This window comes from Denticeps clupeoides, chromosome 20, assembly GCF_900700375.1.
Source record: "Denticeps clupeoides chromosome 20, fDenClu1.1, whole genome shotgun sequence".
NCBI lineage: Eukaryota > Metazoa > Chordata > Actinopteri > Clupeiformes > Denticipitidae > Denticeps > Denticeps clupeoides.
In genome coordinates this window covers 15,095,023-15,108,010 of record NC_041726.1, presented here as the reverse complement: position 1 = coordinate 15,108,010, position 12,988 = coordinate 15,095,023, and the positions used below count along the sequence as shown (strand labels likewise).

At 42.4% G+C, this 12,988-nt stretch overlaps 1 protein-coding gene across 4 annotated transcripts in view; it reads left to right on the top strand.

The window, feature by feature from the left end:
• Positions 1-12,988, top strand: part of ctdp1 (CTD (carboxy-terminal domain, RNA polymerase II, polypeptide A) phosphatase, subunit 1) — a 77,741-nt gene that overhangs the window by 10,109 nt on the left and 54,644 nt on the right. For 2 of the 4 annotated variants that reach the window (XM_028964762.1, XM_028964761.1), the window contains exons 8-11: positions 981-1,901; positions 7,020-7,161; positions 9,350-9,586; positions 12,693-12,822. In XM_028964762.1, coding sequence (XP_028820595.1) covers positions 981-1,901; positions 7,020-7,161; positions 9,350-9,586; positions 12,693-12,822 — 1,430 coding nt within the window. Of the gene's footprint in view, positions 1-980; positions 1,902-7,019; positions 7,162-9,349; positions 9,598-10,921; positions 11,741-12,692; positions 12,823-12,988 lie in introns of those variants that run through there. The other 2 variants (XM_028964764.1, XM_028964763.1) reach the window with 2 other exon arrangements.

Sequence of the window (12,988 nt, the reverse complement as noted above, 5' to 3'; positions counted from 1 at the left end):
TTGGAGGAAAACCGGCATTTGTCAATATGTCACATGCTCAAACATTAATAAGAAAGAAGTGCAATTCAGCCCCACAGAGCACTAGTTTAGCTGCGGTTTGAAGATGGTTCCCTTAAACTTCTGACATTTAACTCTTACCCTATTCTGATGACCACAACGCCTCAAGCTTGTACACCACCACTCAATGGTTGCTCACATAGAAACGAATAGCTTCCCATTGCTTGGAAGTCAGACAAGATAGTAGGGCAGTGGAATTTCAGTTCTAGTAAATTCTATCCAACCTCGACGAATGCTGAATGAGCGTGGCAAACTTTTGCTGCATTTTCTGTTGTTTTGGTGACTGAGTTCCGCACCCCACCCCCAAATTGTACACCATTTTCAGTGAGAGTGAACCAGTGAACTGCTGCAGGCGATAAAAATGTATTTTTTAGGGGGCGCATCATGGACGTTCAGGATTCATTAATAACAGTTTGTTGTATGTGACCTGTCTTTCTTTTGTACTCCAGTTGTTTCTTCTGGCTGTCCTCCCTCACCTTTTCCCTTTTGCAATGTTCTGATCTGATGAGCTTATTTATGATTTCCGTTCAGTCTAATTTGTCGATCACAGAACACTGTTCCCTGTCTGACATCAGGCAGTGTGTAAAATTCTTCAGTTGAAGCCCTCCTTGTGCTACTGGTTCAGACATTTGCGTCAAATAATGCAGTTTGTCTCTTCTTAGTCTGCCTGAACAGTAAAGCTGAGTGACTTTTTATTTATTTATTTATTTATTTGTTTGTGTGTGTCACTCGGGTCCATATATATATATGTGTGTGTGTGTGTGTGTGTGTGTGTGTGTGTGTGTGTGTGTGTGTGTGTGTGTGTGTGTACTTTTCAATTTGCACCCTGTGTATGCATTGTGCTCTATGGTCTAGCAATGGTTTAAAAGTTCTCTTTGTAAGTTTCCTTATCCCCTGATCCCATCTGTATTTGTGTCTCGCAGGAGGTCCAGCAGGCGGACCAGCAGACAGCACTGAAACGTCAGGTTCAGAGGAGCAGCGAAATGGCCTCAGGAAACGGGGACAGGACCGGCATGCGCCACGGCAGGATACGCCGCCACAGGCCGTGGCACCGGCAACTCAGGGATCCGCGGCCAACGAGAGGACTAACGCTGACCGGGACGGACAGGGGACGGGGGATGAGGCGTCACAGGTAATCGACAGAGTGAATGTCAAAAAGGAGGATGGGACACACCCTTCCGGCTCAACTGAGGAGTCGGGGAAAGAGCAGGGGACGGAGCGGACAAAGGCAAGTCGGACAGGAAATGACTTGGACTTTGCCCTTTCGAGCGACAGTGACAGCGAGTCGGGGAAGGCAGGACCGTTGGAGAGCGAGCGGCCAGATTCGAAAGCGGAGGAGGAAGGGGAGGCGGAGAAAGAGAAAGACTCCGAGCAGGACAGCCTGAAAGAGCTGGGAAATGGCTGCGTAGAGAAGAAGGAGGCGGAGACGGAGTCCCAGAACAGCGAGCAGTCAGGCGTCACCATGGGGGAGGAGTCGCTCGACCAAAACATGGATGACGAAGATGATGATGAAGACGAGGAGGATCGGGACCAGGACGACCACCTCATCTATCTTGAAGACGTCCTGGAACGGATTCATAGCGAGTACTACTCTCGCTACGAGGTCTACCTTCGCAAGGAGACTGAGGAGATGCCGGACATCCGCAAGATCGTCCCGGAGCTGAAGGGCCGGACGCTGGCGGGTACCAACGTAGTGTTCAGTGGGTTGTACCCCACCAACTACCCCATGGAGCGAACGCGCGAATTCTACCATGCCAACGCCCTGGGCGCAAAGATCAGCAAGAGTCTGGTGCAGAACGCCAAAGACCCCAACCACACCACCCACCTCATCGCTGCACGGGCAGGTGAGATGCTAACACACAAACCACCTGGTATCTTCAAAAGCTTGACAAAAGCAGTAGAAGACACGAACCCATGACGCTAGCAGAGATGCGTGCAAGTAGTGTCTGTTCACTGCTCGTCTTAAAGTTTAAAGTGAAGTGATTGTCATGTGATACACACCAGCACAACACACGGTGCACACAGTGAAATTTGTCCTCTGCATTTAACCATCACCCTTTGTGAGCAGTGGGCAGCCATGACAGGCGCCCGGGGAGCAGTGTGTGGGGACGGTGGCACCTTGACTGATCGGAATTCGAACCGGCAACCTTCTGATTATGGGGCCGCTTCCTTAACCGCTAGGCCACCACTGCCATTGTGTAGTCTTCTGTAGTCTAGTCTAGTTTGACCTACACATATAGTCAAGAGTTTTTATTAAGTGGTTGGAAAAAAAAGAAGGTTTTGTATTGCATTTTCCCATCTTGTTTTTATGGAGATATCTTGTTTTATGGTAACACAGTGATGTAGGGAGATGATTTTTTTTTTTATTGCTTTTGCTGCCTTGGCTCCCAGATTGACACTTTGATCCTGTCTGAATAACTCCCAGTTCAGTTAATCCAAAAACTAGTGCATAATTATTACTTTTTTTTTTGACACTGTTCCAAATATAAGCTAGAGCATGTTAATTTATTTTTCATAAATGGGTTACTGTGCACTTTTGTTCATAAATGCTCAAATAAATAGACTTCAGCAGGTTCGACTGCTATGAGTTGGTACCTGATCGGGAAAACAGTGTGGACTAGTGTCGTCTTCATCAACAAACCTTTTTGACGTGATTATGATGATGACAAGATGTAAATGCTGGTAATGTGACGATAACTCTGAAATGAAATATATCATATCATATATCATATATCAATATTGTTGACTAATAAAAACTCAGATTAAATATGGTTTACAAGATAAAACCTAGACCAAAATGTCTCTTCATCTTCGGTGACTAAAACAAGAAGATACGTTATTTCCTCGCATTTAATCGCATTATTACATTGTCTCCCATTTCTGTCACATGGATGACGTCACTTCCTCAATTCCCATTCACACATTAATTAGATTTCATGATACTTGCGGTTTACCACATGGTTGGGAGAAAATAACGAAGCATTAACGTGACCAGAGTTAAATGAGTCTGGACGTGACCAAGACTGAATATAGTGTGGACCCAACCAACAATATAGAGGCACCATGCCGGTGTGCCATATAAAGATGTGGTAGAACCGTAAATATGTTCTACAGTGGGAAGACATAAATATTTATTTCAGCATTAATTTGCCATAAAATGCGATCTGAGCTACGTCTAAGGTATTGACAAAAATAATAATAACAAAAGATATTGTGATCTTGCATGTCTTTTTTTTGAGAACAATCATAAACAACTCATATTGCTAGTAGGGAAAAGTATGTAATTTGTTGATATTCTGCAGAAAGTGCTTTTGTTATTTAACATTTACATTTGTGGCATTAATCTGATGCCTTTATACAGTGCAACTTACAATCAGTAGTTACAGGGACAGTCCCCCTGGAGACTAAGTGTCCTATTCAGGGACACGGTGGTAGTAAGTGGGGTCTCAGTCTTCTTGTTCATAGAGGAGTTTGTTACTAGGCTACTACTGGCTAAAAAGTAAGATTAGTTTACATGCATTATCCAGGAGATAATTTTACTATATTCATGTACCAGGATGTTTAACCCACCTTTCCTGCCGAGGGTCAAAGATCACTCTTATGATGCTTCGAGAGTCATGTAATTTCTCAGAAAATTAAAAATGGCCACTTCCTGCTCACATCGGCCCAAACAACCTTCATTTGAAAGAGTCTAAAAGCGGCGTGGTTAACAGGCAGTCTGAGCGTCCTGCAGTCTGCCAGCTTAGACAGGCAGGAAACGGTGCAGTTGCCATGGTGCCACAGCCACGCGAGTGCACTTGAGCAGTCTGGTTATTGGTTTGATGAGAGTGGCCTTGGGCCTGGGGAACAGGGACCCTCTCCATGTGGAGAGGACGGGGGTAGGAGTGGCAGCTTACTGTCACCCCCACGGGGCCACAGTGGGAGGGCAATTCATTTTATTGCCTTTAAAGACAGACTGATGGAAATGAATAGTGCTGCCTCGAACCCTCGGTCTTGAAAGGAAACAGCGGGTGTGTGTTGTTTGTCTGTGTCAAGCCATCAAACAGTGAGGCTGCAGGGATACAGGACTGTCCGTACACACACAAAAAAATACAGCCCACAGAGCTACGTTCATACCTGACTCTGCGTTTTATTTGTGGAACAGAGTGAAGTGATGCAGAACTTTGTGAGGCCCACCTACCCACACTAGGGCCGTGTCACATCTAGAGTTGCAGGGATTAACCGGTTTGACGATTAACCACGGTGTGACTTCCCCAAAAAAAAAATCCACTAGAGTTGAAGACCTGCATAAAACACCTCAAGGGCATCTTGACCGAAGGCCAACGAGTGAAATACTCTACCTGGAAGCGCTTGAACAGACCCCAACGATGCTAAAGGAGAAATCCAGGACTACAGGTCACCCATTTGCAGAGCTTGCAGAAATAAAAGGGGGCTAACAGGTTCTACGCTAAAGTTACCTCAAATCGCCACTAAAGAGGCGCGGTTTCTAAAAACACGTAAAGCGTTTGCAGATCACAAATATAGAGTCTCGTTTTATAAAGTGGGTGACCATACGAGCACGTGAGTGGAATTTCTCTGTGGATCGCTACGTGAACATGCTCAACTTTTTGCACTTCGACTTGAACTGACTTACAAACTGTTAAAGCTAGAAAGGTTTAACGTTTTCTTTTTATGTTGCCACTGCATTTAAATGAAGGGTAGATGTGCTACCTATAGGTATGTACAGAGATCAGTTTTATTTTTCGCATTTTTTTCCTGTCAGTTGAAATCAATTCACGTAAAATAATCGTTAAACCGGGATTATTTCTCTGACTGAAAGTGATTGTCATGAAACACTGCCTGTCCTCTGTCCTCTGCTGTCAACCATCACACTTGGTGAGCAGTGGGCAGCCATGACAGGCGCCCGAGGAGCAGCGTGTGGGGACGGTGCTTTGCTCAGTGGCACCTTGGTGGTTCGGGATTTGAACCGGCAACCTTCCACCAAAATTTTGAATCCTCGCAGCCCCAGTCACATAGCACTGCCATAAAAAAAAACCTGCCTGCAGAGCATCTTAAACACAGTAATGTGGAAATCAGGCATGACTATATTAAGTTAAGCCTGATTGAACTATTGAGAAAATAAATTAAATGTTACTTCCGTTTCATATATTGTCAGTCCGCAGGATCTGTTGTTAAAAATCCCTTTCGTCTGAGCCTAGAATTTACATTACACCTCAGTACTTAATTGCTTAACTAATACAGTTAAATGTCTCATATTTTTACTTATGATTTTCCAGGGAAATACCACCTTGTTCGCAGTAATAAATGCTGCAGCCTCCCAGCTGCAATCACTCATCAATATCTATATTGCTATAAGTATCATTATCGCAAATTCATGTAGTTTGCGCCTATATACCACCCTTTGGTGGGGAATCCTCTAGTTTCTTTAATTTTTGTAAATTAAAACTGGGGGACCTTATTTTTAAACGTATCAGGTTAATCAGGTTTTTTTTTTTTTTTTTTTTTTTTCAACCCTCATTTGCACCCCATCCCCTAAACTACTAATGCCACCATTTGGATTTACCCCACACTGAATTTGCTTTCTGTTGCTTGAATTGCATGCACTGTGCTGTTAGTTTTAGCACGTGTGTTCACTTCATGGTTCTAAATATTTTCTTGAAAGACAATCTGCCAAATTATATGTAATATGTAATTTGTAAAAATTGCATTGCTTTGAGGGCCTCTGTCCGAATGAATTGTATTGCACACTCAGCACCTCTGTTCAGATGCCAATGATTGACAGCCTCTGTGCCTGCTGCTTCCACATTCTGGATTATTTCAATTCCTCCTCTCAATATGGGGCAGTGGTGGCCTAGCAGTTAAGGAAGCGGCCCTGTAATCAGAAGGTTGCCGGTTTGAATCCTGATCCGCCAAGGTGCCACTGAGGTGCCACTGAGCAAAGCACCGTCCCCACACACTGCTCCCCGGGCGCCTTACATGGCTGCCCACTGCTCACTCAGGGAGATGGGTTAAATGCAGAGGACAAATTTCACTATGTGAACCGTGTGCTGTGCTGCTTTGTATCACAAGAGACAATCACTTCACTTCATATGTTTGGAGCTGTTTAATTATCTGCAATAAGTTCCTCCATTTTTTTTTTTAGATACCAATCGTTACAGAAATAAGAAAAACTACCTAAATTAAAGCTAAATTAAACACTGTTAGAAAAACATACATGTATGACTAGTAGCATTTGAACTGAAATAACATAACGTATTAAGCCTCCATTAGTAACGCTTAAGCCATGTTGTAGACATTCATCAATTTTATGTATCACTATTTATTGTTGTAAAGTTTTCCGACCGTGAGAAGTTTTTGAAGTGATGATTGAGCAAAACTTTAACTCTGCTGTGTGTGGAGGGGGACAATTCTGTTATAACTGTTTTAAACAAATTTTTTTGCTGCAGTCAGGCTGTTTTCTTATTTTCGATCTTACTATCCCAGCAAAAAACAGACAGTGTTGAACTCAGCGTTATGAGAAAGTAAAAGTGAAGTAGACGGGCAGACAAAATAACCCACGGTCTTCTTTTTTCCCTGAACGACTCCTTTGCTCAACCCTGTGGGTTTGCTGCTGGCTGCTTCTGACTGGCAGCAGCTTCTGTGTAATTGCCGTGGCTGGTCGACCACAGTCGCTCGGTCCGGGCCCAGTGAGAGGCGGTTGATGAGAGCGAAGAGCGGCCGTTTGATCAGGGTACTGCCGGCACTAATGAGACGGTGCCGGACGGCAGCCCTGTGGCCAGGGGCTTTCATAAACCATCAGATATCCTGAACCGGCAAATTCTTGTTCGGTTAGAGCACGAGAAAGTTATCAGGGAATCTGAAATGATAAACCTCAAAAATGATTGGCAATGAAATGCAATCGTGACTGAGTGTTGTGTTTTGTTTTTTTTGCGCGTGTGTATGCATGCGTTTCTCCCACCCAGGCACAGAGAAGGTGCGTCAGGCACTGAGCTGTAAGCACCTGTATGTGGTGAACCCCGATTGGCTCTGGGGCTGCCTGGAGCGCTGGGAGAGGGTAGAGGAGCAGCTCTTTCCCCTTAAAGAGGACTACAGCAGAACACAGAGGTGAGAGGTCACAAGCGCGCTCTCTTTCTCCATGCTGTAGCTTCAGGTTCATTTGAATGTTGCAAAACGGCAGCGTTCTGGAGCAGTTGTTCACCTACGCCATGGGACTGCTGTAGTAATTGTTGGCGTTCCACATATTTGTACAAGACCGCTTTTTCTCACTTGTCGTGTACAAAAATTCAAGTCTTCGTCGTTTTTTGACACGTTGATGATGAAAAAGTGGTTTATTTAAACTCTTTGGTACCAAATAAATCACTGTGGGTGTAGTTTAATACATGTTAAAAGTTTGTTTGCACGTTCTGTAGCACTTGACAGTGTTCAAAAGTATAGTTCCAAAAGTATAGTCATCTTTTGAGGCCCCTGCTGAATTGCTGCATATCTGCACATGAAATCGATCAGAACGAAATAAAATCCAGTGGAATTGTGAAAAGGTCCATTTTAAATTTAAAGAAGTTATTTGTTTAAAATAAGAATGCGCCAATCCTGTACAACCTACATGTGCATTCTCCATTATGTGTACACATTGCCGAGGTGTAACTTAGCATGTTTTGCTACACGGTACCTTACATACCATGCTATGTGGCTAATATCAAAATGCATTCATTATGGATGTTTAAGTTTGTGAAGTACTTAGGTTTCATGTCTTCTGAAATGTAACAGAGTAATCTCAGTCTCCTCACAGTAAGACAATTTGTTAATTGAATTTTTAGCATTTTTGCTACTGCATCAAAGGACCACCCCAGAAACGTTTTTGGAACTATACATTTGAACACTGCCAAGTGGTACAGGACATGCAAACAAACTTTTAACATGTATTAAACTACACCCATAGTGATTTATTTGGTACCAAAGATTTTTTTAAAATGTTTTCATCATCAGCTGGTCAAAAACGACAAAGGTACGCTGACTTAGCTGCTCACAGCGTGTTTTCTGACTTGAATTTTTGTACTTGACAAGTGAGAAAAAGTGGTCTTGTACAGATATGTGGAATGGAGAGGCAACAATTGTTTTAACTGTCATGTCACACGGGATATTCCTCACAGCACAGAACTGCTCAGTGGCACCTTGGCGGATCGGGATTCGAACAGACAACCTTCTGATTACGGGGCCACTTCCTTTACCACCGGGAGAATCAAAAATGTTGCTAAGCCCAGCTTTTCAGATGACACAGATTGGCCAAATTAATGTTTGGAATGACATAATTTGGAGAAAATGGGCAGTGCTTTCTTGCCTTTGGCTGATCCTGTAATTCAGCATCATCTGATGCACTCTTCCGAAAGTATTTTTGCATAGCTGTGTAACTCTTATGAATCTCTTAATTCTGCACTGAATCACATTACACACAGGGTATCTGCGTATCCTTAAATCCTAAATTAGATTTTCCAAAATTAAGGCCATGAATATCATTAAAAATGACTAGAAATCCTTAAATCCAGAGTTTAAAGGTCTTAAAAATTCTGCAGACCTAATTTAATTTATATATATATATATATATATATATATATATATACATACACACACACACACACACACACACACACAGATACACACACATATAAATAATTTGCCGACATCTATGGAGCTAAATGGCTAAATGCTGCACTTGTGTGCAGACTTGTTCTGAGAGTGGGAGTTGTTCTCATATTAAAAACTTCTCTGATATTACTGAATCAGAAATAGCCTAGATAGGAGGGAAAAGTATGTTCCTACATTTATTTATTTTTATAAATCAAATGAAACAATCCTTCAATCTGTTAGTAATCCACCAGTCACTGTGTGCTGTGCACTTGCAGCATGCGCACAGCAATGATTCACAAATAGAAACCAAAAATATTGCAGTCGCCCCCTTGCTTGCTACAGTACAGGTAATATGTGTTTGTTCAAATTTGGAAGGAAAATTAATAGATCAAATAACAATATATTACTTAAGATAAAATACAACTGATACTGTATTTTAGAAGAACATCTGGCCCTTTCAGTGTCTGCTGACAAAAACTCATTTTTGGACAATGTAGTTGATGACACCAGTGCAGAGTCTTAAATTTGTTGAAAATGACCTTAAACGTTTTAAATTTGGCTTTCTTAAACCTGCAGACACCATGTATGCAGCTTATTTCACAAATCTAGGCACATTTGTATTCTCTGTTGATTCCAGGTATTTCTAACTTTTTTCTTGTCCTTGTTACAGGAGTACCAGTCCAGCATCATTTCCTGATGTCCTGGGCTCTTTACCCACCACACCATTTAACCCAGTTCCCGTGCAGCCCAAAGCAATGCCTCTGCCACCCCCTGAGATGCGCACCTATGACCCAGTCACAGGAAAGCTCATACGAAGGGGACCACCAGCCTCCTACCAATCCTCCTACCTCCAACCTACGGGATCATCCCAACCCCTACCAGGGCATGGAGAGCAGATGTCTTTCAGGTAGAGCATTGGTGTGTTCCACACTCTGTGTACTTAAATATTTCACATTGCACATGATTCAGAAAGCAAGTCAATATATAATTTATGTTAAATTGTTTTGCAGAAACAACATCAGGGATTTTAAAGTGTTTATACATGGAATATGGGGGGAATATATATATATATGTGTGTGTGTGTGTGTGTGTGTGTGTATATATATATGTGTGTGTGTGTGTGTGTGTGTGTGTAGGTATGTATAGGCGAAAAAAAGTAGCTTAAAGATTATTGTTTATTTTTCTGTGTTTACCCAGAAAATCAGTTTGCCATAACTTTGATGTTATAATAGTATAGAAGAATAATTAAGTACATTAAATTGGCGTGACCATTGTACACACCAGCACATGAAAGAACAATCTCATTGATTGCTTCAATGAATTTTGAACTTGGACATAAAATGATTTAATATAGTTGCTAAATAAATTAAGATTGTGTGCATGCATTAATCATTTCACTCTCCTTGTCTCGCACTTTAAAAATTCCCTTAGTGATTTATTAATTCTCTGTGGGTGTAGGCCTAGACAAGATCTCAAGATCTTCTGTTGAATAAATGCGGTTTTATAAATCGATGCGACTGCGATTTTGCAGCCCCAGAATTTGCTCCATGGGTTAATGTCAGGGTTGATGCATGTGCCGACATGCTGGTTTGGCTGGACACAGTCAGTGAGGGAGAGGCTGGAGCGTTGGTGACCCCCCGGGGGGGGGTTGGGGAGGCAGGCAGAAGAGAGGCAGCTGCAGCGACGCCGCAAATTCAGCCGAATGGGCAAAGCATGGCAAACTCCCGGTAACACAATGATGTTGTGTTGAAGATCTCTGGACACTCAATGATTGATAAGATCAGTTTTTCGTTCATTCCCGGTTTTTGTGTGTGTCTCGAAGGGGAAGCACGCTTCAGCGCTTCGATTCTATTGGTTGCCAATAGAATATACGTCCCAGCGCACAGTGGTCAAAGTTCAACAAATTTCTACTTTGACCGTGCTGCTTGCCACAAGCCCGCCAAGTGGCCACAACCCTAAACGTTGCACATGCTTGCGCAGAACCAATTGGGCAAGTGGTACGGATTCCGCACTGACAGTTGCTCTTGCCCCACAATGTTATTAATGATAATAATAATAATGTTAACATAACAAAACCTTTGCTAATTGTAGAGCCACATATTTTTGCATTATTTTATTTTATGCTTGAACCGATTTTCAAAGTACAGGCTGCGCTGATTCCAGTCAGTCTGCTGTGAGTGCATTTGTGAGTGTGGGGCTACTCTCACCATCCCACTCTCATTACCACTTTGCCTCCACGCAGGCCTTCAGCCCACAGCTGCAGCCCTTTCAAACACACAGTCTGGGGAGAAAATGAGCGATAGAGAGGAGCACCGAATCGATGGCTGGAGGCAGATAACACTGCCCCATCAGCTTCCACAGCACAACACCAGCTGCACAACGCGGTTGTGCGATACACAACTGCGTATGCTGCCCTGGCTCTTGTTTTTTCAATTCCTCCCAACACCAAGAAGAATCCATCTCTGCGATAGTGCCAGTCAGCAAGAAGATCCCAAGGCCTGTAAAGCAGACTCGAGCTTGGAACAGACACCTCGGTGGTACTTATTTCTGTTATTACACCGCAGTCCGCCTTTCACAGGAGGTGAATCGCGATCAGACGTTTCCATAAATCAAAGCCAGCGAGAGAAGATTTGTTCCTGAGAACAAATTCAGTTGGTCCCTCAGAGAGTCTCCCATTTGAATGTTTTTGCCTATGTGTTTTACTATGGAAGATTTAAAGCACGTGTACTCACATTGCAATTCATATGGCAATTGGCAATGCAATATTCAATCAGAGCATGTCATTTGATATTACATTTTGCAATTGCCAATTCAATGTGCGGAGTGCTGATGTTATCATTAGAAGTTCATTTCAAAGTATTTTGAATAAAAAAATAGAATAACAATTAACTGAATTGCATTGCATTTATGCCCTGGGTTTTCTGCACACTTATTCAAATGGAAATTCAATTTGGCAATTCAATTCAAAATGTCCAAAGTGCTGATACAATCCTTTATTAATTTCAAATTTTTTTAATAATAAATAGAATAATCACAAATCGTTTTGCAAACTGTCAGACCACTCAAGGCGGGCCTTCACTAACAAGACTGGGTGAAGAGGGAGTCTGCTGCTTAACTAGCCAGCCTGAAGATAGGTGATTTAGAGTAGGTGGAACTTAGGAAGGGCCGCATGCATCCATTTATCACTCCACTAAATTAAGTGAATACTGTGTTAATCCATAATCCATTAATCCAAATATTAAATTGAGGTATCTATGACGGTTCCTCTGGTCTTTCATTTTTGTTTTGCTAATATATGAAATAGACAGAGACAGAAATTGCAACGTGGTATTAAGGAATGTTGGCATATGCTGCAAGTTTGCAAAGTGCAGTTTTGTGTATCATTGTTCTCCATTTTGAGGATTTATTTATGTTCACTCATGGTCTGTATTGCTCCACACTTTATGCCACAGCTGATTTAATGACCACAATATTTCAATAAATACATTTTTGATAGTCTGTCTAGTCTCTGGAATTTTTTTCTCATTTGTAATGTAATAAAAGTAAAATAGTGAGCAACAGTGAGCATTTCCTTGCCTTCCTCCCCCTCTCAGTGAAGTGTAGTTCATGTCCTAGATTAATAAACTGGAAAATGATTTGCCAGCATCTGTCCTTTTTTTTATTTACAGACGTATTTCATTTAGTTTTACAGCACCTTGCAGCACAGCTGTTACACCTACTCTCTAGTCCTCCTCTTGTGATATCTCGTCACACTCACTCATTCACTCACTTTATAGATGTCTGGAATTTTTCCTACTTATGCAATAAAGTTGTATACGTGTGGGTGAGACCAAGTGTGCTCACTGAGAAATTACTTAATGTGTCTCTGATTTGTCAAAAAAAAAAATATTGAAATATGTTTTTTATAAATTGCATGTTTATAGTAGATTGTGTGTGAAATTGAAAAATGTATGTTGGCTGCTAGATAGAACTCACACTTTGTTAACCTGCTTGCTTGTTTGGTGTTTTTTTAGAGGGGCCGAGAACTCCGACAGAGACGAGGAACAGCCAGGACCCTCGCGGCGCAGACGCCAGCCCAGCCTGTCGGAGTCCCTGCCGTTATACACACTGTGCAAAGAGGACCTGGACAGTATGGACAAAGAGGTAAACACTCCCTCGCTCACTCACTTACACTCTTCTACTTGCCCGTCCCGACAAGTACAGCATTTTAAAAGCTCGGCTTTCTTTGCACGGGCTTTGAGTTTTAGACTAAGAGGGAAAGGAAATGTGTGGCAGAGGCTCGGTTCCATTTCACCTCCTCATGACACAT